At 46.5% G+C, this 24,901-nt stretch overlaps 1 protein-coding gene across 1 annotated transcript in view; it reads right to left on the bottom strand.

Moving 5' to 3' along the window:
* The window catches only part of DEPDC5 (DEP domain containing 5, GATOR1 subcomplex subunit), a 136,501-nt gene that overhangs the window by 433 nt on the left and 111,167 nt on the right, over positions 1 to 24,901 (bottom strand). Inside the window, exons 34-42 of the mRNA XM_004378975.2 lie at positions 22,154 to 22,308; positions 19,905 to 19,982; positions 19,295 to 19,427; positions 17,462 to 17,570; positions 16,424 to 16,648; positions 9,579 to 9,748; positions 6,467 to 6,638; positions 3,873 to 3,933; positions 47 to 129 (exon numbers count right to left, since the gene is read on the bottom strand). Coding sequence (XP_004379032.1) covers positions 47 to 129; positions 3,873 to 3,933; positions 6,467 to 6,638; positions 9,579 to 9,748; positions 16,424 to 16,648; positions 17,462 to 17,570; positions 19,295 to 19,427; positions 19,905 to 19,982; positions 22,154 to 22,308 — 1,186 coding nt within the window. The remainder of the gene's footprint in view (positions 1 to 46; positions 130 to 3,872; positions 3,934 to 6,466; positions 6,639 to 9,578; positions 9,749 to 16,423; positions 16,649 to 17,461; positions 17,571 to 19,294; positions 19,428 to 19,904; positions 19,983 to 22,153; positions 22,309 to 24,901) is intronic.

Raw genomic sequence — 24,901 nt, 5'->3', positions numbered from 1 at the left:
CTGCCTCAGAGGCCACCTCCCAACTTGCTGCCTCGGAGCTCCTCACCTGTAACGTGGATGTACTGAGGCTTGTTCTCAGCAGGAAAGTTAAAAGCAGAGGCAGAATATTTATCTTGTACAAACCCAAACCTAAGGGAAGGACAGGAAGATATACTGGTTAAGGCCTCTTTAGATAAAGGGTGGTGGGGGGAGAGTGTGGTTACTAAGACTCCCTGACACCCTGAGATAAGCGAGCTGGAAAGATCTCTTTCAAGAAGCAAAATTAAGCTGCTTAATTTTGTCCTCACCACTTCCCCCCTTCTCCCCCAACATGACTCACCAGACCTTCTCCCACCGGCCTCTTTTCATCTCCTTGGCCCTGTCACCATCACCGCATTGAGTGAGAAGCCCTTCCTCACCCAGCCTTCATCTCTGCTCAGCCACACTCCCGTTGTTGCGCCCCAGCTTTCCCATCAGACTTTCCTACTGTGCATCCATCCCTTGACCTATCCACCACTACTCTGGCTCCTGCTGGAATCTCCTCTGGTTGGCTGTACATCCACCCATGTACCTGACATTATCAATTCCTTGAGGGAAGGAACCCTACCCGAGCTCACCTCAGCCACACTTCTCTCCCTTTCCTCACTGTTCTCCCCTGCTAATAAGCACATGGTAGGTTCTCAGTAAAGGTTCTGAACTGAAATGGGATGATGTATCTTAATTGGAATCCTTTTCTTCAATGTGAGGAACACCAATCTGGGACTCTAGCTGTGTTCTAGAAATGGATGACCAAAAAAAAACCAAACCCATTCCCATCAAGTCAATTCCGACCCACAGAGACCCTACTGGACAGAGGAGAACTGCCCCATGGGGTTTCCAAGGCTGTAAATCTTTACAGAAGCAGACTACCATTTCTTTCTCCTGTGGAATGCTGGTGGGTTCAAACAGATGACCTTTTGGTTAACAGCCGAGTGCTTAACCACTGCGCTGCCAGGGCTCCAGAAATCGGTGGGAGAAGCCATTTTTCATCTATGATGTGTTCTATTCCTGGTTTTTCCATTTCCATCAAGCACGTTTATTACAGTTCCACCTGCTAAGTGCTGTACAGGATGTGCTGACAGATGTGGCTGCTGCCCTCAGTCTGAGGGCTGGGTTAATAAAGGAGTGATGAAGGCAGAACTAAAGGAGGTAAGACATCTGCCTTGGGGAGGCGCTGCGTCTTACCCTCTATACAAGCTGCCTGCTTACACTGGGACTCAGTCATTATTTTCATGAAGTTAAATATGCAAACTAGATGAACAAACAAATATGCATTACAAGCTCCATCATCTACTGCTGATTCTCTCTGCCTCGTGCAGGAAGGGCTCTGGGTGTGGCTCTCCTCTCCTCTCTACTTTCTAATCAAGGTTATTTTTTAACTCAGCATGGACCACATAATCTGGCCAGAGATGGTCAGTGAGAGACGTGCTCTTGCCTCTCTTCTTCCTTAGCTTGCTCTGGCCTCCTCATTTCCACTTAGTGGGAATGTAAGGCAGGATCACAGGGAGGGTGGGGCTCCAGTCCCTGTGAAGGGGACATACCAACCTCCCAACTGCCCAGATGAAGATGCAGGAGGAGCTGGGGGCCAGAGCACAGGGGTCTGGGAAGCTGGACACTTTTCTAACTCTTTCTGAGATGGACATTATGGGTGGGCTAATGTTTCAATTATATAGGGTCACTGAGTTGGAATCAATTTGACGTTAATGGGCTTAGATTTTGGTTAATGTTTCATTTCAGAGCCACATTCCCATCTAGAGTTCTATTCTATTTCTAAGCCACATATTGAACAACTACTCTGGGTAAGGCACTCTGCTAGGCATTGTAGAAAGAAACAAAAGTGAGACAAAGACACATCCTTGTCCTCCAAACCAAACCAAACCCATTGCCATTCAGTCTATTCCAACTCATAGCGACCCCATAGGACAGAGTAGAACTGCCACATAGGGTTTCCAACAAGCACCTGGTGGATTTGAACTGCAGACCTTTTGGTTAGCAGCTGTACGTAGCTCTTAACCACTATGCCACCAGGGTTTCCTCGTTGACCTCTAGGGGCCCCCAAATTAGTGGTATAATAGATGGACAGAGTGTATTGAAAAAAAGGGAAAGAAGAATTCAGAGTGGAGGGACCTGGGAATCCATGCTGAAAGCAGACCAACATGTGCTGAAGGAGAGGGGTTTAGGAGTGGAAGGTGGGAGGGGGGTTTAGGTATAGAAGATGGGAGGACATTAGGTGTGGAAGGTGGGGGAGAAGGACAGATGTGGAAGGTGGGGGAGGGGTTTAGGTGTGGAAGGTAGGAGGGGTTTAGGTGTGGCAAGTTGGGGAGGGCTTTAGGTGTGGAAGGTGGGAGGGAGGTTAAGTATAGAAGATGGGAAGGCATTAGGTATAGAGAGTGCAAGAGGGGGACAGATGTGCAAAGTGGGAGGGGTTTAAATGTGGAAGGTGGGAGGGGGGTTTAGGCATGGAAGGTGGGAGGGCGGTTTAAGTGTGGAAGGTGGGAGGGGATTAGGTGAAGGGACACACAACAAAGTGTAGTAGAGTTGATGCACAGGACCAGGCAGAAGCCATGTAAGGAAAGCTAAGGCTAGAAAAGTAGGCTGAAGGGGAGGAAATGGCAGTGGTTTAGAGAAGATATGACTAGAATCGGGACTAAGGTGGATCTACAAGGAATATGTTGTGAAGAAAAAAGCAGATTTGACAATGGCCAGGTCCTGAGTGATATCCAGCCAGCAACAGTTCAATGACTGCCCGATGATGCCTAAGGCAAGCAGTGTAAGACCTGCTCATAGACACATCAATTAGCTGGGGTCATTCATAATAACTACTGTCGACTGAGGGCTGACTAGGAGGCAGGAACATCAAAGGATCCTCTTAACAGCCCTGTGAGGTCAGAGCTAGTCTAATCCCCATAGCTCTACGAGAAAATAAAGGCCAAGCCATTCCAGGACTTCCCACAGTTCCTCAGCCAGATGCTGGTAAAGGTGGAGGCTGAATCAGGCCATCTGCTTCCCACCCCAACACTCCTTCCCAATGACCATTGCACTCTCTCCCTACTACCCCAAATCTGCACTCCTTCCTGCTGGAGAAGAGAGATTAGCTGTTCTTACATTCATTCCACAAGCTTTTATTAAGCTTCTGAGCTAGATCGATAAAACAAAAGCACAAAATGAGGTCAAGAAGTAGGCTAGGGCCAGACTTGGTGACGGGAGATTCAAGAGTCTGGCCTTCATCCTGCGGCTATAGGGACCAGGGTGGTAATGGCTAGAGATGCTTGAATAAGCAGAGGCTATAATACTGAAGAAGGCATGGCAAACGGATTACTGAAGCAAGGAAGGGAGGCTTTGTTTTCACCATGATTAACATGGATTAGCAACTGGACACTGAGTTAGTGGTTTGCCAGACTGGTTTGAGGGGGTAGATAGCTAAGCACAGGAAAGGACTTCCCTGCCACACATATTAAGTGCTCAGTAAATACTGACTCATCTATTACTTTTTAACCATTCATTGTCTTTTCAACACATGTTAAGGGTCTCTTGACAAATTTTGCAATTTTTTTCATGCTATCTCCTGGATAGCTTGGCTCAGGGTCTTGCTGGAAGCTAAGGAAAGAGCTGTATGGACTCCCCTCAACTGGAAGAGGGTAACAAGGTCTGAAAAGCAACAGCTATAGAAACTGGAGGTTGGTGCCTGTCTTCAAAATCAAGGCAGAGTTCTGTCAGAGATAAGTGGCGAACTTGTCGTTGCTAGAATAGGTCCCTTTCTCCAGAAATGAAGCAAACTGGGTTTCACTCTGGTAAATGCTGTTCAAGGTAAACACTGATACCTTCCCACTATTCCCTCTTGCTAAGGGACAAACCTGTGTGCAACGGCTTCCTGGAAAAGGTGCATTCGATCCCAGTACGTCTCTGGTTCAAAGCCTGAAAAAAAGAAGAGTAAATGCCGAGCTGTGGATGAGGTTTGCTATTCTCCTCGGATCTGCTCCTCTGGGCCCTTCACTATTCTTGGCAGTTCTTCCCCCTGAGCCTGAGTTCTGCTTTTCCACACAATCTGCATTTGGGAAGACCAGCCTCCATCCCACAGGGCAATGAGAGTGACGGCTGTGTGTTCACATCATATCCCTACCAAACTATACTAGGGTCTAGAAAGATGAACAAGTCCTCAGCAAGTATCTGGGTGTGAGATATCAGAAACCAAATTAAGACTTATTCTAATGACTTCTTATGCCAAAAACTGAAAAGAGCATGATATTAAAATACAAACAGAAGATAAACTTTAAATACATATTATCTGCTTCTAAAGAGAAAAAAAAATTTTTTTTTTTTTTTAAATTTGCAATCTTCCATTTCCCCATAAGGAAAAGCAATATTCCAAGCCCCATTTTAGGGGTGGGGAGATGAAGCAAATATAAAAATGATTTTCCTAAAAGTTTTCGTTTGGGGAGGGGAGCAGAGAGGACAAGTCCCATCTCCTACCCCCAGTTCATCGCTGCAGCACTCCCCCCTTCCTGCTCGGCTGCTGGTGAGGACTGGAAGCCAAGTAAGGAGGTCGGAGGGCAGAGGTAGTTGTCACAGGGCACCAGGCAATGAAGCCAGGACTACTTCTGGGATGAAGGGGCTGATGGCTGAGTTCACAAGACATTCTGAAGAACAGTGGTGCCTGTGGTGGCTTTGTTTCTCTTTCCACATTTGGAATTTTCTACCTAGGCTAGATTTGAGGCTCTTTTTTTTTACCTTTAGGATTAAAAAAAATGAGAAGATTTTGGTTTTAACTGAGGGAAAAAAACCCCACATACATAGCACATTCTGGTCAGATTTTTAAGATTTTGAATTTACTATTATAGGAAGAGGAAGTGACAGGAAGAGAAGCAGCACAGAAGCAAGAAAATCGATTTCAGATTCAAGTCCTTATTCGTTTAAACTAGGATGCCTTTCTTCAGCTGTAACCATGGCAACCAAGAGAGACTGCTAGCCTGCAGACTCGGTTATGACTGGCTGGGAAAACCATCAACTCACAGAAAGATGTCCTCAATGCTAGCTCTGCGAGCAATCCTGCGCCATTACAGCAAAGGTAGAATGCCCCCAAGCATCTCTGGGCGATGTGGGGGAGCATCTCTCTGCCCCCTTAATATATGAAAACGACGGTATGAGGTGCTGCTGGCTCAGGATGGTCAGTTATGACGGTCCTCTCTCAGCTACACTGTGAGGTTAAATGAGAAAGTTGGTGTGTGCGTGTAAAGAGCGCTTTAAGGACTGTAATGTACTGTGGCATCTATGGTCTCCAGTGGCTCTGTAAGGCTCACCTGGAGTCCCAGCAATCACCTAGAACATTACATCTATACAAAAATGTCTTCCAAATTTTAAACAAAGGACATATACATGAGCCTTCGGAATAAAAACAGTTTGCACCACGAGGACAGCCTGTCACAGGAAAAGCTCAGGAATACTTAGCTTGGCAGCCCCACCTGGTGGCACCTCTCCCTCTGGACCAGACCTCTGCTGCAGACCATGACACAGACTTACAAGCCATGGAAGGGCATAAGAAGAAAGCACCTCCCTTACATCAAGTTATTTCTTTCACGTTTATAATCTCTACACCTGAGAAACTAAAGAGCTTCTGACGTATCAGCAGCAATAATAAAAAAGATCATCTGTGAACTCATCGAAAGCTCTTTAGGAGCTGTTTGTATGTTCAGCTGCAATGAACCCTGGGTGATAAAACATCACGTGCTGTGTGAAGCAGGGCCTGAACTTTGACATGCCCGGCCTCTGCCCTCTGAGTCCAGGTGGGCTGGGGTCAAGCTGCAGGTAGGCTGGCCCATGTGCTCCCTTTCTGACTGACATCCCTGTTCCAAGAGCTCTGATCTGGGTCCCACTGCCTCCTCGGAGCTGTCTCCTGCTCTGATGATGCCATCGAGTTGATTCTGACTCACGGCATCCCTAGAGGACAGAGTAGAACTGCCACATAGGGTTTCCAAGGAGCAGCTGGTGGATTCAAACTGCTGACCTTTTGGTTAGCAACCAAACTCTTAACCACTGCACCACCAAGGCTCCAGCCTAGACCAGTTAGGCTCTACCCCTGAAAGGAGTGTGCAAGAGACCGGGAGTGCCACTCTTCACCACAGTGCAGAAAGCCTCTCTTGCCAGCATTCTGCTCTAGGCTTACGATGGTCTTCCTGAGGTTGGCCAGCAGCTCTGACTACTCCTATTAGTAGCTAGAAGTAAGGTATTCAAGACTCAGGGACATTAAGTGACTTGTCCAGGGTTACAGAGCAAGTGAAGAGCTGGGATAGAAACGCAGATCCTTTCTGGCCCTTGCCCAAAGGCTCTCCCTTTGCACTAGCCTGTGTGGATGAGATACCCAGAGAAGAGTTCTTGGGTGGGGGTGGGGGAGGGGGTGGGGGAGGGCATCTTACTGGTAGAGACAGAACCTCCAGAGGGGAGTATCTCTTACTATCAAACAGGTGCTCACTGCCTTCCTTGAGCAGGCAGCTGATGTTGAGCGGGATGAAGAGCTGGGCACGAAGGGGATCGCCATACAGGTAACTGGGCAGTGCAAAGGGACCCTCCAAAACTGGGACCAAGAGAAAGCCACAGGAGGTGGCTTTTCGATGCCAACCTTGGACCTGGTGGAAAGAACAGAAACAAACAAAGTCATCTCCAAGTTCTTTAAGACAAAATGCTTCCCAAGAAGCAAACCTGCTAGAGTTGCAGCACACATATTGATTGGCATGTTCATTTATTAATGTTCACTGGCTCCAAGCCGGTCCTGGACAGGAAGAAGCACAGTTTAACTTCCAACAAATATCTGAATACCTGTGAGTTAAGAACATGGCTTCTCATCATTGTTTTTCTTTTGGAATGAGCAGACTGGAGAGAGCTATTTCTCACCTCCTAAAAACCTTACTTACTCTATGGAATGTTGGAGAAAGGTCATAAGATATAAGTTAAATTCTTCTGTTTTGTCCTTTATCAAAAATTTAGTAAGTCCAAAGCATCACATAGGAAAACAACCCACTCAGGCTGGCTGAGGGGAACATGATGCAGAGTACATGATGATTGTGGTGGCCTCTGGCCAGAAGCAACAAGCCTTGGCCTGACAGACTGAGAGCTGCTCCACAGCAAACTCCCAAAAGCAGACGGCCCTGAAGACCAAGAAAGAAAGTTAATGGGGCATAAAGACAAACTTCTTCATCAATAACATTTTCTTAGGGAACCATGACAGTGTTCTAGGTATTGAGATTCTTTTTTAACCATAAAACATACGTATATTTTTTAAAAAGCTAATGCATGTGGCTCAGGCATATGGATGAGATTCGTGTTACACACTATTTCCAAAAAAAAAACAAAACAGTTTGGGCTGTATCTTGACTTAAATATATCTATGTTAAAAATTGAGGGATACCACTCTTTTCTCCTCATAATAGCAACAATTATACAAGAAAAAAGCAAAATCTCTTCTTGGCCAAAATAATTTCAAGCCTTAGTTAATAACTTTCTTATTTTATGTAATATTTATCCTAATAAAATCTGATTTTAACACATTTGGGCATTCCCTTAAAATAATAATTAACCCACACCACAGATTTTAAAAAACTTGTAACAAAATAAAAGGGATTAGCAGCTTTCAGTGGGTTCTACATGAACTGATGTAAAAAGTTTATTTTTAAAAAATAATACCTAAATTCCTCTAAGAAAACAAAACACTCTTCTCACTGCCAGACTAACTGTATGTGTGTCTCTCTGCATACGGTCCTGGTGTTTTGAGATATGGTTGTCTCCTAGGGCCTGCAGGGAGACCACTTAAGCCTACATGGACAAAGGGTTACTTTTGCCTAAAGGGAGTGGTCAGCCTGGTGTCAACCAGCTGGGGAGGAGCTAATGTCCTCTCGTAGCTGAGCAGATGGCAACTGGGCCTCTTTTTTGATTTGGATTTTAAGGATGTTCCCTGATGGACTCTCTCCTGAGGGAAGGTCTCTGTCAGATGCTTATGTCATGTGAAGGCAGACTAGGGGCTGGGCCAACAGAGACCCAGACAAATCTCTTCCCTGGGATACCTGTTATGTGGGACAAAACTGAGCCTATGAGCTCTGGACAAAGATCTTTATGTTGTCAGCCAATGCTATGCTCATTTCTCTTTGGTTATCTCCTAGCTTTTAGTAAACGCTTTCCGAATTTTCCAGTTGCTCTCAGTTGTGCAATGAGGATGCTTGGTTCAAGGTGGGAGGGGAGTAGGACTCAGTTGAAACCGTGGAAAAAAAGATTCCTTTTGGCTGAAGGGGACAGTGTGTGAAAGAGAGTAGTCAGATGGTTAATAACTTCAAGATGGTTACAGAGGGCTCTTAGAAGATACAGACAATTTGGTTAAGCAGTGTTTCTTCTATCAACAATGGGATTGGGGTGGGAGTGGCCAGGGATGGCTTCTTAGTGCAGGAGTAATGATTGGCCTGATTACAGAGACAAGCCAGGATAGCACTGAAGGAGGAAAGACAGGCAGGAAGACCAGTTAAAACAGGGCTTCTCAACCTCAGTACTAGTGAAATTTTGGGCCAGTTAATTCTTTGCTGTGGGTGCTGTCCTTTGCATTGTAGAATGTTGACCAGCACCACTGGTCTCTACTGACTTGATGCCAGTAGTACCCCCTACCGGTTGTGACAACCAAAAATGTCTCTAGACATCGTCAAATGCCCTGGGGGAAAGGGACAAAATTGCCCCCAGTTGAAAACCACTGAGTTAAAAGCAGCAATGCTCATTAACAGGGGATTGGTTAAGTAAACTATGGTACAAACAAATAATGGAATTATCTGCAGCCATTAAAAACAACAAGGCAGATCTATTTGTACTATATGGAAGATATACAGGCAATGGGAAAAAACACAATGTAAATTGTATACTATGTCACATGCTATCATCTCTGTTAAAAAAAGTAACATGGTTTTGTATATGCATAGAAACTCTCTGGAAGCACACTCAACAAAGTGACAAAGTGGTAGTGGTGGTTGCTTTTACATGGAGGTCCCAGGGAACGAGGATAAAGGTAGGAGAGAGACTTACTTTTCACTCTAGACCAGTAGTTTCCAATATGCAGCAATGTCTGCCCGCACTCCCCCCACCCACCGCCACGAGGTAATATATGGAGACATTTCTGGCTGTCACAACTGGGGGTGGGTGAGGGTGGGTGCTACTGACATCTAGTGGGTACAGGCCATGGATGCTGCTCAACATCCTACATTGCACAGGAGACCCTCGCTCCCAAAAGAGAATCATCTGGCTCCAGATGTCAGGAGAGTAAGGTTGAAAAACCCTCTTTTTAACTATTTGAATTTTTTTACTATGTTTATTTATTTTTTTAAAAAAGGCCATTCCAATATCTATAGGGTCACTATGAGTCAGAATTGACTCAATGGCAACAGGTTTGGGTTTTTTTTTTTTTTTATTCCAGTAATCTAGGTGTAAGGTGATAGGAGCCTGCACTAAAAAAGTGACATGAACCTCTACTAAGCATCCACCATGCCCCTCTGCAAGATAAGCCAAAGACCCTAACCCCAGCATGCGAAGGCGCTCACCATCTCGAAAAGAACTGCAGCAGTCACTGCCATCCAGTGTAGCTTGATCTCGAAAGCTGCGTTCAGAGAGAAGTTGCCATGGTAATAGCAGCTGCACCACTCCAGCCGGTCTGTGCGATTGTTCACGTCGACGTCCAGGGTCACTGTCCTCTGCTCTGGGACAGTGGCAGCTATGTCAGCACACAGGAGGGACCCCAAGAAAGAGGGCACGGAAGAGTGGGATGAGGAGGAAGAACAATTAAGCATCCAGATGTGAGACTGCAAAGTCACCCAATAGAAAATCGTAGATTCTAGAAGTTCCCTGGAAATCATCTTGTCCAGGGGTTGCCGAACTTCCTCTCTGAAGGCCCAGATAATAAATCTTTTAGGTTTTGTGGGCCATATGGTCTTTGTCACAACTACTCAATTCTGCCATTAGAGTATGAATAGGCTCAACTGTGTTTAAATAAAACTTTACTTACAAAAACAGATGTAGGCTTGGTTTGGCTGGTTAAGATGTAGTCTGCCACCCCTAATCTAATCCAGTCTTTCCATTTAAAGATGAAGAAACAGCAGCCCGGGGACGACAGAATCAGAACCTCAGCCAGGCTGAAACTCAGCTCTTCTGATCCAAGGGGACAGCCTGGGACACACAGTCCAGATCACAGAGAAGAGGAAGTCTTGCTTTTCTGGTTTCAACCAAAGAAAGCAGTAATTCTATAATCTTTTCTGAAGAAATGGATCTTCCTAATAAAGCCTAACACCCAGTTCCATCAACTGTGTGTTGCTCAAGGATCCCGGGTTAACAGTAAACCTGCTCAACCCATAGCTGGGACTCCTGCTTAAAAATCCTACACAAATTGAGAGGGAAGTTTTAGAGACTTGTCAGACAGTCAAGTTCCTGCCCAGAATGAAGGACTGAAATAGATTCAAAAGTAGAGAAAAGATCAGAGATCTGTTTGTAGCCTGGCTGGGTACTGCCAGACCTAGGATTTCTATAAACAATTATCTCCTCTGCCCCCACGAGTCCAATGGTATTTCTTTATCTGAAACAGCCAGCTTAGTGCTGAGTTTTGCAGGCAGATGCCCTGAGTGGTTTTTCTCACTGACAAGGATAAATTGGTTCAAACTCTTGAGTCAGTGATTTTGATGAGCTTCATTGGGAAGGAGGGGAGCTACTGCTAGGGCGCTGAACAGCACCTGGCAAACTGACACCCAGCTGCCAGGTGGACAACTCAACATTCTCTCAGAACCAAAACATATAAAGTGGGAGAAGTTCTAGATTTTGAATTGGAAGATCTAGGCTCAGCCATCTACTAGACATGTGACCCTGAGAATATTGCTTGATCTCTCCTGTAAGCTGAGAAGGTACCAGGCCCACCTCCTTCACAGAGGAGTGGTGAGGATCAGGTGAAACAATGGATGAGAAGGGATTACAGATCCCCCTCTTGCTTCCTCCTCCGATCACCCTCACCTGTAACTCTCCTCGTTTCCTTCCACTCATGTCATTCTTTCCTCCCAGTTTAAGTAGTTAGCTCGCCAATCCTCAATCCAAGGCCATCCGTGACTTCCACGGACACTGCTTAGCTGTTTGTGACATGGTGGAAGAACTCAATAGCTCTGGTGCTAAAAGGTTCATTGAAACTAGACTCTGTCTCTGCCTCATGTTCCCGATTTATGACACAGCCACAGTAACCCTTAACCTAACAGTCCAAATCAAAGAAAAAACACTTCACTCTCTGGTCTAGGGCACTGTGCTCCTCCCCAAGTGAAAAGCCCTGGACACAAAAGAAGGGCACTCAATAAATACCAGCAGAGACCTCGCAAATCTCTCTTCCACCTGGCATGCTAATTTGAGGAAGCTCCAGGAAGTACACTGTTTAGCCAAGAAACCACTGGCTTCATACTCCAGGGGTTAGATTTGACAGTACAGACGCTTCCAGCAGGCTTACAATGTTCACAACAGTCTGAGACCTGCTGAGTGGCAGCGTTAGGTGAGTTCTCGCAATCATTACTTGAGCTCCATGAGAACCGACTTAATTTTCCTTGGGGACAGAGAGAGATGGAAAGTCCAACAATAAGTGCAAACCCAGAGGAGGAGCTGCAGAGCATCCTTTACCCAGGTCATAGTTGGGGGAATGTTAATTAAGGAGAAAAATTCCAACGCCCAGGGACATACGAATGACTTGTTCACAATCAGAGTGCCCAACAGAATGAGCAGTCTCAGGAGTGAGTTCCACGTTGATGAGAGTTTTCAAAGAGAACTGGCTCCTCATTTATCCGGAGTGTTGTAGAAGATGGTCATGCATCAGGGTCATGACAGATGCGCCCTACAGTCCCTTCTGACCCTGTGATCCAGCTGGTTGTCAACAAGTAAAAGGCATGTGAGTGGGCTTAAGGGATGTGGTGCTGCTTCTTCCAGATCCTTAGACACTCCTGCAGCATCAGAGCTCAGTGAAACAGGAGGAAAGAGATGGGAAATGGGAGCCACCAGGGGCTGAGCAACAAAGGACCAATGGGCCAACTATCAGGCATGTGTCAAAGCAACTTTTTGCTGCTAACCTCTAGCTGAGAATCAGAGATGTTTAAAAAGGAACATGTCAAAACAGACAAATAAACAAAAAAAGAAATAGGTCATAAATGGTACATAGGCCTTTTCCATCTATAGATCCTGCTAATTTTTTTCTGAGGAAAAAGCCAATTATGCTACCATTGACAAACAAATACTCACAAGAATGCAAGATGTTAATAGGAGGGGGGCATATGGGAACTTTGTATTTCTGCACAATTTTTCTGTAAACCTAAAACTGCTCTAAAAAATAAAGCCTATTAAAACACACACACACTATAGATAATCCAACTTAAAGACAACAGATCTTTCTCACTTTAGTAAACGACACAGTAAAAGCCTATACTGTAACCTGAAGAAATACTGGGAAGAAGCATCTCAAACTGGAACACAAAGGTCTGAGGGCTGTCAGTGGACAGAATTAGCGGGAATATTGCCAGATTGGGTTTAAAAGGAAAAGACACTTCCTCGTGGGAGGGCACGTGGGAAAGGAAGCTAGTGGAATAAAAATCTCACTGTAACAATCATGGGAGCCACTAGAAAGCTAATAAAAGGAGTTTTTCACAGAAAACATGCACACATGCAAAATTTTGCCTAGGTTCAGATTCACAAGCCCCCCTTAAGCGCATGTACAGATCCCAGGTTAACAGTATCTATTTAATAAACTACCTGCTAGGGACAGAAATCCTCTCTTCTTCCCTACTCCCTCTCTTTTGGACATGACTTATTTTTCCATATGCTGCTCCTCTTTAAGCACAATTTTCTGAAGTAACCAAGAGTCAAAGCTAAAATGGGATGATATGACGCTCATCTTGAGCTTAAGACTATGGAAGTCAAGAGAAGGTTTTGCCAGCCTGCTGAAGGAGAAGTCTTCAGAAATGAGGATGTTATGTAGCAACTGTCATGATAACTCACAGAACCAAAATGGTGGCACAAAGGTGATCATTCCTGAAGCATTTTTCAGAAGCATTAACTTTAACCAAGGAGTTGTTGTTGTGTGCCCTTTAGTTGATTTCGACTGATAGTGACCCCATGTGACAGAGAAGAACTTCCCCATAGGGTTTTCCTGGCTGTAATCTTTACAGGAAGCAGATTGCCAAGCCTTTCTCCCACGGAGCCACTGGGTGGGTTCAAAATGCCAACCCTTCGGTTAGCAGCCTAGCATTTAGCCGTTTGCACCACCAGGGCTCCTTAACCAAGGCGTAAGTGCAGCAGACGGGCTGGGGCCTGTGCACACAGTTCCGTGACACATGGCTTGTCTGTTTACTGGTCAGCAGCATTTTCAACAGAATGAACAACAGAACTACTGCCTTTCTGACATTTCAACATATAACTGCTTACTTAGTGTCAGAAGGTTTACTGACTCCAAATCTAATGTTCCAAATTCAGCTTTCTCCATTTCTGCCAAACTACATTCATTCACATTTTTCATTCATCTGAAACTATTTATTCATTGTGTCACGTACTGTTCTGGGTGCTGGGACATCCAGTGGAGAAAACAAAGTGCATCACAGCTTAAATTCGCGTGGAAGTGGAAAACCACTCGTGCCGTACACACACACACAGCAGCAGATGGTGACAAGAGCAAAGGGGACTAAGAAGCAGGGTCGGGGGCCCAAAGAGTGCAGAGTGGGGGGCGGTTGGGAGACCTCCTTTATGCAGTGACCTCTGCGCAGAGACCTGAAGCAGGCAAAGCAGTGAGAAACCCTGAGGGCACCTGGGGGATAGTGCTCCAAGCAGAAGGAAAGGGCCCAAAGCAGAAGTGTGCTCGGTGTGTTCACAGCTATGAACGGAAGCCAGCACGGTGAAGCAGGCTGGGCAGGAGGAGAGCAACGTGAGGTGAGGCAGCATGAACACGACCAGAGCCTGTGGGCGGCTGAAAGATGTTTTAATTCTGAGTGAGCTGGGGAGACAGCAGAAGACTCTGCCCAGAGGAAGAATGTGATCCAGCTTACATTTTAAAAGGGTCTTTCTGGCTTCTGTGTGGAAAGCGGCTTATAGGAGAGCAAGCACAGAAGTCGGGAGGCCGATCGAGAGGTGACTGCAATAATGGAGGCTGGGACCAGGGGGTCACAGAGGAGATAGTGAGAAGTGGTCAACTCTGTATCTATGCTGAAGGAGGAACTGATAGAGTTTACTGCTGAACCAGATGAAGGGTGGGAGAGAAAGAGGAGCACCAAGACAGCTGGCCTAGGCAACCAGAATCAGACGGGGAAGGCTACCGGAGAACAGGTGTATGGGAGGGACAGCAGGCACTGTTCAAACATTTTAGGTTCAGTCATCTAAATGGTGATGTCACGTAGGTGGACAGATGGAGGTCTCGAGCTGCAGGGCATGGCCTGGGATGAGACACATTTGGGAATGGCCAGATCTAGGGGTAATCAAGGCTGTTAGATGGACGAGATTCCCTGGGGGCAGAGAGATGAGGGCCTGCCTGGCATTGCAAAGCTGAAAGAGCAGGGAGGTGAGGTGAAACCAGCCAAGGAGACTCGTGAGAAAGGAGGAGAGAGTGGTATCCCTAGAGCCAAGTAGACGAAGTGTTTAAAGGAGGAGTCAGGAGTCGTCTGCCAAATGCTGCTAACAGGGCAAGGAAGATGAGGACTAAGGACTGACTGCTAGACTCAGCCACATGGAGGTCACTGGTGACTCTGGGAAGAGTTGCGCCAGCAGAGGGGATAAACAAATCTGGTTCGAGTTTCTATCTGGTTTTTGTTTTGTTTTGCTTCTGATCATGGGAGAGAGTATACATGCCTGTCCATTGATGGGGATGGTTTAGTAGAGAGGGGACTTCACAGAGCGATGGCTGTTGGAGCACCACCCTAAGGAATGCAGGGTACTGGGTCTCATGTACAGTGGAGGCACCGGCTTTAGAGAGACATGCAGTGGTTCATCCATGGTAGCAGGCAAAGGCAGAGGAGTGGGGACAGACACAGCTGTGGAGCTTACTTCTGAATGCTTCAGTTTTCTCAGTCATATGGGACGCGGAGGGTGGGGATGGGGAGCAGGGGTTAGTGGTTTGAAAGGAGAGAAGGAATGCAATGGTCATCAAAAGAGTGGGAGAGTGAACAGACTAAGGAGCTACAACATGACCCCAGGCAGCCACAAGGGCCCCCCTGAGGCAGTGATCCTGAATTTAAAGGGAGACCATGCAGCAGGTTGTACGTCTCCCCCTCCCTGCTGGCAAGGCACAGTTGTGCAGTACAGGCATGGAAGTGGCACACTTGGCTTTAGCAAGGGCTGGCATTTTGCCATGTGAGTGTGGCGAAGGCAGAGGATTTCAGGGTACATGCAAAAGAGTGATTACAGTGACAGACCACCATCTAGATAAGAATTCCGGGTAGCCGACTCTTTATAAAGGAGCCCTGGTGGCTCAGTGGTTAAAGTGTTCGGCTGTAAAACAAAAGGTCAGTAGTTCGAACCCACCAGCCGCTCCGTGGGAGAAAGACGTAGTGGTCTGCTTCCATAAAGATTACAGCCTAGGAAATCCTAAGGGGCAGTTCTACTCTGTCCTATAGGGTCACTATGAGTCATAACTGACTCACCGGCAGTGGGTTTGGTTTTTTGGTTTGGGCCTTTATAGGTAAACTAAGTAGAAGGTGGAATTTCACTAGAGTCGCTCTGTGTTATGCTTGCTTCCTTCCTTCCAGGGGGCTTTTGGGATCTCTCCAACCTCCCATGAGGCCTGGCCTACAGCATATCTTTCCTAAGGGTGCTCTGGAGTGGAAGCCCCCACTTCCTATCAGAGTCACCACCCTTCAGTAAGCAGGTGCCCACTCTCTTGCAGAGCTGCAGGAACCGAGGAAAAGAGGGAGCTTCCCAATGGACATCCCTTGATGTGGTAAGCACATGTGGTGAGGAGGGAGGGGGTAGATGCATGCTCAGGAATGGGTGGCCTTTTCAGTTCCTAACTTTCCTGAGACCCTAGGACACTACAGTCTAGGGAAGGCCTCTGGCAGGAATGAACTGGAGTGAGGACCAGCCCACAAGACCCCATCCCTTGCATCCTAAGAGCCCCTTGGGGGAAGGGCCACATTTTATATTCCCTTCTACCTACACAGGTTTCTCACTGGTTCCTGACTTGATAGCTGCTGAACACAGTTTGTCGGCTGGGATGATAATGAGGCTCAACCCACTTGGCCAGAGTGAAAGAGCCCACAGTGCTGGCAGAGGAACAGCTGGTGTGACAGCCATAGTGGCTCTAACCACGGCTCATATGGCATCACTTCCCTGGCTGGCTGCACTCTCCCTCAGCCACCCCACAGCATATCCCCAGACCCCACGTGGGTCCAGCATCTACCTAAAAGCGCAGCTGCCTGGCTCCGTCCTCCGAAGCTGCGGCTGAAGGAGCTGTGCCTGCTTGCATAGGAGGCTGGCCGGCTGGGCAGCCAGGGCAGGAGGAAGGCAGGGATCTCCGAGTGCAAATGTTCTTCTGCCACAAAGGCCACTTCGAACCACTTCCGCTGGAAGCTGGCAAAGTCGTCCACTGCTGTCGTGTGCCAGGTGGTGGGCTGCTGCATGGCCACTGGGAGAGCAGAGGGGAGAGGGGCCTCAGTGCAAACACTGATCTCCTCCTGTTTCAGACCTCTCATCTCAGAGCACACCATGGTAACCTGGGTTTTTTCAACTCGAAGGCAAAATAGGTCTGTACTGGTCGCGCTAAGAATTTAAGGGAAAAGGTGATGACAGACACACTAATGGCTACAAGGAGGTCTACTTCTGACACGGCACTGTCCACTTCATCTGATTTATGATTCCGTAAGCCCAGAGCGGGAGAAGCCGCTGTCTACAGGATGGGAGCCCCAGGTTCTGAGTGCACTGGAGATGCTGGTCTGAGGCCTGGCACCTCGGGGGCTACACGAGCCTGCTCTGACCATGCTGGAAAGTGCTCCCTCTGGGGAATTACTTTTTCTCATTTTTAAAAAAACAAATACTTAGAATATATCTTAGAAAACTGCTACAGAGAGTCTTCCTGGGGGAATAAAGGGAGTCTGGAGACCTAGCAAGTGAAAAGTGCTATAAATCACAGACTAGAGCTGGGCGCTGTCATAATCTGAACCACCTGTGCTGGGGGAGGGGTGGGGCTAGAATTAAAAACCGCCACCAGAAAACGACCCGTGGGAATTACATCATACCAAGTGCCTTGGCATCGTTCAGATTTATCTTCCACTCACACTGTCCTTACCAAGAACATACTGCAGCCTAAGAAACTCTGTCACTCTGGCTATGCTTAAATTAAGTAAAATGTTCAAGGAAGTTGACAGATCCGTCAACCTAGAATACTAAGGCACAAATGGAGCTCAAGAAGCATGTTCATTTGAGAGAGCAAGTCTCTGACCTCGGTCGGGCTCTTTGTCCATTACTATCTTGTAGAAATAGAAGCCATAGATGAAGGTCCGCAAAGCTTCACCAGACGCATGTGTGATGAGTTGTTCTTCCAGCATTTTCTAGGAGAAAAAACGTGGACACTCTGACATTCCTGCAGAGGGACATCTTAGAGCAGCAGATCTCACTTACACACTGGAGCCTCCCCCACCCCCAACAGGACATGACAGCTGCACTATGTTAAATGCCGGACGTGGATTATACTCTTTTAAGAACTATCTATATGGGATCAAACCGACAACACAATTCCAAAGATTACACAGGAACCTCGGCGGGCAGTGAGTTTACGTTTATAGGAAGAAACAACTCAGAAAAGGAGGGGGAGCATGGTTATACAACTCAAAGAATGTCATCAGTGTCACTAAATTATACGTGTAAAAATGGTTGAACTGGTGTATGTTTTGCTGTGTGTGTTCTCAACAATAGCAAAAAAATAAAGTTTATACATACATAAAAAGAAGTGGACTTACTGCGTTTTTTCCATATTAAAGAATTAGGGAAAAAAATAAGTTTCCACTGATATATCAGTGGAAAAAAATGCTGCGCTTGGTGTAATTGTATCGTAAAATACATATGCATATAATAATAACATAAAGTATTTCAAATATACAGGAAAGTATAAAGAAAAACCAGCTATATCCACCATTCAGCTTTGACCAACATAACATTTTTCTATCCTGGCTTCAGATCTCTTCGTTAAAAAAAAAAAGAAAAAAAAACTCCATGGACTCTTCCTTCTCTCTCTCCCCATAAATAATCTATTCTCACACACCATTTTTAATCATTTTATTATCCAGACATTAATTGATAAGGAATATGAAGAATTTTTTATGATTTTTAAATTTTAAGGGTCTAATAGTATGCATATCATTTTGCAACTTGTTTTTTCACTCAATATCACGCTCCTGACGTTTCCCCACGTTGATACGTGTACCTCCAGCTCACTCGTGTAACTGCTGTATTCCACTGTATGTCTAAGGAAACACTGCTGTTCAGGGAGAGGAGAGTATATATAAAGTTATCAGGCAACAGCACATAGCGAGCCTTAAAGACAAAACTGAGGATCCCATGCTAATCCAAATCAGTTGTTGGTTTTACATTTCAGTGATGACACCCCAGCTGGTCAGCAAATGCAGTGATTTCTGGTGGGGCCTCTGGACCGCCTTGGCCAACTCAGTCTTTCCCAGGTTTAATTCCAGGTCTGAACAGTGTCACTGAATTTAATAAGCACTAAGTGCCTACTGGGTGCAAAGCAACACGCCAGGCACTGGTGATATGGAAAGGGATGCTAAGACATGGCCCTGCCCTCAAGGAGCCCAGCCCAGGCGAGAGGCAGATGAGATATGAGCAGTCTTCCCTCTGTGGGCTCAGCGCTCTGTCAGAGTACGCACAGGGTGCCAGAAGGGCCCTGAGGCAGGGACCTGAGTCCAGCCTTGGGTCCTGAATGAGCAGGAGCTGACCAGGAGAAAATGGGGGCTTGAGGCAAAGGGACGGTGTCCCCTGGGATCTTTCCTAGAGCTTCCTCTGAGGTGCAAAAGTGCACAGATTCCTTCCAGAACATTTCATTCAGACAATAAATTCTGCCAGAGTTTTCAGTCAAGGTATTGTGTATTTCAAAGCAAGACTTGTTCTTTCCTGCATTCCAGACAGCCCTCACACTTATAAAAAATAGATCTTCACCCCAACCTACAGATCTCATTACTGGAAAGAGTGACCCCTTCAGAAACTCTGAAGGCCCTGCGGGGCCCTGAGTGACAGTCCTGCAGGCCCTGCTCTTGAATCTCACCTGCATGATGTCGATGGCCATCACCTGAGTCTGGACGCCCTCCACATTGTTCACCAGCCAGTGTACCACCTCGGCACTGATGAAGCAGCATGGCGAGAGGCCCTTCTGCTCAGAAAGCAGCTGGACGCCGGTCCTGAGTTCCAGGAGCAAGGAGCAGGGTGTGGACGCACACAGTGGCACCAAGCAGAAAGAAAAGAGAAGAAAGAAGGGACTCCCACTAAAGCGTTTAGTATCTGAGGTGAGGACTGCCATAAAACAATTCCTCTTCACTATTTCTAGGCCCAGGGAAATCCCCACAACAAGAAAAAGGGTGTTACAGGGGAAAAAGGAGAAGGGAACTGACATTTATAGAATACCTATAGTTGTCAGTCATCACACTAGGTATTTTACATAATTATTTCATTTACTCCTTACGATTTAGCCACTATTATCCCATTTTACAACAAGGTAACAGAGGCTCAGAGAGGTCAAGTAACTTCCCAAAGTCTCACAGCTGGTGAGCAACAGTCATGGTATAAACCCACCGTGCCACAGGGCCTGAGCACTGCCATGACACGGGCCCTGCGGGATCCTCCCCCCCACCGCACCCTCACACGTGACGGTCACTTACGAGGGGTGCTTCATGGCTTCCAGGATCTCCACTAGGGTGGAGGAGGATGTCAAGGAGTTAGTCGCCAGCTGCTGCAAGCTGTTAACACAGAGTGTCCGGTCAGCCAAGCCAGAGGGCACACACATGGTCCGAGAGCACAAATCTTAGAAACACACTCCATTTCTTATAGAGATATTGATACTGAAGATGTTACAACAAATGCTGGACAGCTACATCCTGGGGGTATCTTACAGGTGATTTCCTCCTTCCGAAGCACATACATTTAAAAAATAAAATAAAATTGGTTTTGTGTACAAATTCACTTACCCTTACTAGGCATCCCCCTTCTAATAACCTGCTGGAGGCCCAACCACTTCTGAGAAATCTCCCAATTTGCCCCAAGTGCCTTTCACATGTCACATCATTTTATCTTCACCAGAGAGAGCTAGGTAACTGGTAAGAGCACATGGGATGGAATCCCAGTATCACCACTTACCAGCTGTAGGGCCTTTATCTTTTCTTGGCCTTAGTATCCTCATCTGAAAAATGAGGCTAACACTATTCCTGTCTTTCAGGGTTGTTGTGAGGTTCATGTTATGTAAAATACAAAGCGTAGGACTGATACCCACAAAGTCCAAAATGGCAAACAACACTAAATGTAACAACAATGACATCAACCCACTGAAGCTCAGAAAGGTTAAAGGATGAGTGAAGTCAAAAAGCTGGGAAGTGTCAGAGTCTGGATTTGAATCCAGGTCAGTCTGACACCAGAGCCTAGCTGTTTCCACCACCTGCTGCCAAGTTCTTCCTCAACAGTATGACGGTCCCTTAAAACATACTCAGTACTCAGCTACTGAATACGGGATACACACGGCCACCACTGTACCAAACTGGGCAGCTCTGGAGCTTACCTGGAAGCCCCTCAAGTTTCCTAGACCTCTCTCTTTTCTTAGCCCTAGCCTCCTGTTCTTGGCTATGTGGAGGCTCCAGGACCCAGATTAGAGTTATAAAAAGCCTTTAAAGACCCTTGAAGTGAACTTCCTTCTAACGCCTGAATCCCCGTTGTCAGAGTCATGACAAGAGGCTGTTTCATCTATGAATATCTTCACTGGCAGAGAACTGGGCTCCTCGAAGTGCAGCCTGTTTCCACGCAGCAGTCCCAATTGCTAGTAAGTTCTTTATCATGAAATGGAATATGTTCTCTGCAATTCCCAGTCACTGGTCCTGATTCTCCAGGCCATGTCATTTTTGGTCTTCTCATCTCCAGCCTGAACATCCCCAGTTCCTCTTTTCTTCCCAAAGCAGAAGAAAACCTGTTGGTCTGCCCTTGTAAGCAATGAGGAAGCAGAGAAATGCATGCCCTTCCCACGCACTGGGCAGCCACCCCAGCCTCCCCCATGGCCTGAGCTGAAAAGCCAGACAGGTTTGATGGGGTTATAGGCTGGGGAGAAGGCAGGACTCCAGAAGACCAGACCTCCTACTGCTTCTGAGCTGACCAGCATCCCCATGTTCCCTGGCCAGAGTGAGTAAGCACAGGGGAAATCAGGGTAAAACTTAGGACATAAAGGAAACCAAGTGACTGCTGGACAGGGGCCAGCCAGGTGAGCAGCCCCAGAGGACCCTTTGCTCTCAGGTGAAGGGATAGAAAAGTCAAGCTTCTTAGTTAGATCCTTTAACCAAGGACTGCTTACTCAAGTCAGGGAGGCAACAAGACAGACTGCCCAGAATCATTATAAAGCAAATAGAGCTGGGAAGGAAGTAAGAAAGAAGCTTCTCAGATTTGACAATGGCATCAAAAGCTGGAGCACTTGCTAAGGAAATGAGGTGCAAGAAATTTCTTTTTCTTCTGGACAATGAGTAGGAGAAAAACACCCATCTTTGGTCACAATTAGCAACGTACTCACTGTTCATTCATTTCTTCAACCAACAAATATTGTCTGCAGGCTATCCTGTGCCAGGCTATGTCCTGCCAGGGGTGCCATGTTGAACAAGGCGGACTCAGTCTGGGCCCACTAAGCCCCCTCCTGCATGTTGCCTGACTCTTCCACATCTCTATGGGAACCTCTTAGCAATGCGGGGAGGAAAACAGGGCACAAACTATTAACCCTATCTTAGAGGTGGTGGTAAGGACTGACTTGCCCAGGGTCCTACACATAATTCGTGGCAGAGTCAGAACTTTGATTCAGGCTTTGGACTCCCAGTCACTGCAGCCTTTGTGGTTAGACTGTCCCCACTGCCCAGAGCATGAGTTCAGCCGTTCTGAATCTCACCTGCTGTCACTGGGGTTTGCAGAGGGGATGCTCTGTTCCCCTGCATTCTGGGAGTTCCCAAAGGTCTGGCTGTTGCCTCTGTCCATGGATTGGCCTGTGCTTACCCCCAAGCTAGTACCATCCAAGAGTGGAACAGCCGTCTGGTCCACAGACACCTGTAGGAGATTTAAGAATTAACACACACACATAAATCTCTAAAGCAATTTACAAACATGGTCGTTTCCATCCCTCTCTCATTCCTAATCCCCACTGGTCTGGTGGAAGAGTTAAGAGAGTTTAGAGACCACACCCAGGCTTGCGTGCACTGCCTTCTAGATGGGAGGCAACTGTTCATAGTAAATCCCTAGGACCAAAGAAATCGCTCCAGCACAGACTTGAACCGCAAGATTTACACTAAAGAAAAATCTCCATAAAAAGAGTAAAGAAATCAGAATCACTTCTCATGAGAACGGCAGAGGCAGAGAGAGAGAGCACACGTAGAGACAGACAGGTGAGCAGTACAGCAGGCATGCTCTCCCCCACCATCCCCCAGCCCTCCTTTCCTGTCAGCAGCACTGCTGGTCTTCCTCTTACTGAGGTTCAAGACCTCAGAGGCATCTGATACCACCCTTTTCTCCTGAGCTTTACATCTAAAGAGAGGCCTTGTCCTGTGGCCTTCCCTCCCAGACTCACTCACATGCCTCTCCAAGTCATGCCTCCTGCTTCAGAGAGCTGTAACCATCTCCTAATTGGCCCTCTGACTTCAGCCTCTCCCCCAAAAACCCTACCTGCCACCTGTTCAACATGGTGCCCCTGACAGGACACAGCCTCCATTTTCATCTTCCTAAAGAACCATTCCAATTCCGTTGCTCAGTTACTCTGAAATCCTTCAAGTCTCCCCATGAGCTATAAAAGGCATTAAGGGTCCTGCACAACACAGGCTCTACCTGTGTTCCCACCAGACAGCCCGTCATTCACCCACATGTACCTTTCCAGACAAATCAAATCCCACATGTTTAATGCTATGTGCCCTGTTGCCCTGGAATTTCCATGACCACCTGCTAAAAACCTATTAGTCTTGGGGGGCCATTTCAAATGTGGCTTCCTGATTCACTCGGGCCCACCCACCAAGCAGAAACCATATTTCTCTCTGCTTTGAACCTCTATGACCTCCCTTGGTATTTGCCAGGTTCTGCCTCATGGAATGGTGCTCTTATTTGTCTCACTGCCTCTATGTGTCCTGGAGGGCAAGACTACGACCTGCTCACCTAGAATCCCTGCAGCATCTGCCTAAGCTTCCCTCACACAGAGTAGGCCATCAGCAAATATTTGAAGAGATTACAAAGCCTTGCCTGAGTGCTTCTCGAAAAGCATAAGGCTCCTACTCTCTGTAACATGGGGCTCTTGGGTACCTTCCGAATGGAGCCTTATATTTTCAGATATGTTTTTAGATGATGTAAAAATCACTTCTTCAAAGCAGTCTTCTCAACTTGAGCCCTACTGACATTTGAGGCTGGATAATGATTTGTTGTAGGCTCTGTCCTGTGCACTGTAGGATGTTGAGCAGCATCCCAGGCCTCTGCCTACTACATGCCAGTAACTTCCTCCCACAAGTTGTGACAAATAAAAAAGTCTCCATATAGCCAAATGTCCCCTTGGGGGCAAAGCGCCCCCAGTTCTAAAAGAACCATTTTGCTCTCCTACTACACATTCAATGATGTGCTAAACAGACCACACAGGCTTTGCTGTCATCCTAAATTCATGGGGCAATTCAGCAAGGGGCAGTTTGTAATTACCAATCACCATCTGCCCCTATCCAGCAAAGCTCTGGAACAGATACAATGCTATAAAAATTAAATTAGAAGAAGCTGATTGAGGACTAGACCCAGAACTACTGCATATAAGAGGGGTTCTTAGGGGCCGCCTCATAGGCCCCTGTAGTAGGGTTATCTCTCATCTACTGCATCCTGAGAATTGCTCCATCAGCCTAACCTAAGGGGGTGTTGCCAGAAACTTCAATGTTTCCTGCAGTTTTATTTTGGTCGGGGTATGGTTAAGGAGCTATGCCCTATATCAGGAGTTGGCAAATGTCTTCTGTAAAGGGCCAGATGAAAAAAACAAAAACCAAACCTGTTGTCACAGAGTCGATTCCAACTCATAGTGACCCAACAGGACAGAGTAGAACTGCCCCATAGGGTTTCCAAGGAGTGGCTGGTGGATTTGAACTGCCAACCTTTTGGTTAGCAGCAACAGCTCTTAACCACTGCACTACCAGTGGTCCAAAAGGGTCAGGTAGTAAATGTTTAATGTGGACTATATGGTCTCTGTTACAACTGCTCAACTCTGCTGTTGTAGCATGAAAGTAGCCAAAAACAATACAAATGGGTGTGGCTTGTAGTCTAATAAAATTTTATAAAAACAGACAATGGGCCAGATTTGGCCCATAAGTTTCCTGACCCCTGCTCTATATCATATAACACCTGTGTTTCAAGAGGCTGCACAGAAAGGCATTTAACTCAGGTTTTCATACCTGGAAAAGTTACTTATCCTGAACAACTAGTTTCCTTTTATCTTAGGACCATTCTGAATCTTTTTTTTTTTTAATTACTGTTTTATTGTGGTAAAAATATACATAACAAAACATTTGCCCGTTCAACATTCAATGTCACTGAATTCATGTGCAAATCACCACTATTCACTTCCAAATTATTTCACCACCATAACAGAAGTGCTGTTTCCCCTAAGCAATGACTCCCTTTTTTCCCTTCC

The sequence above is a fragment of the Trichechus manatus genome, unplaced genomic scaffold (assembly GCF_000243295.1).
Source record: "Trichechus manatus latirostris isolate Lorelei unplaced genomic scaffold, TriManLat1.0 scaffold00061, whole genome shotgun sequence".
NCBI classification, from domain to species: Eukaryota; Metazoa; Chordata; class Mammalia; order Sirenia; family Trichechidae; genus Trichechus; species Trichechus manatus.
The sequence above is the reverse complement of the archived record's forward strand: the minus strand, read 5'-3'. Positions and strand labels throughout refer to the sequence as shown.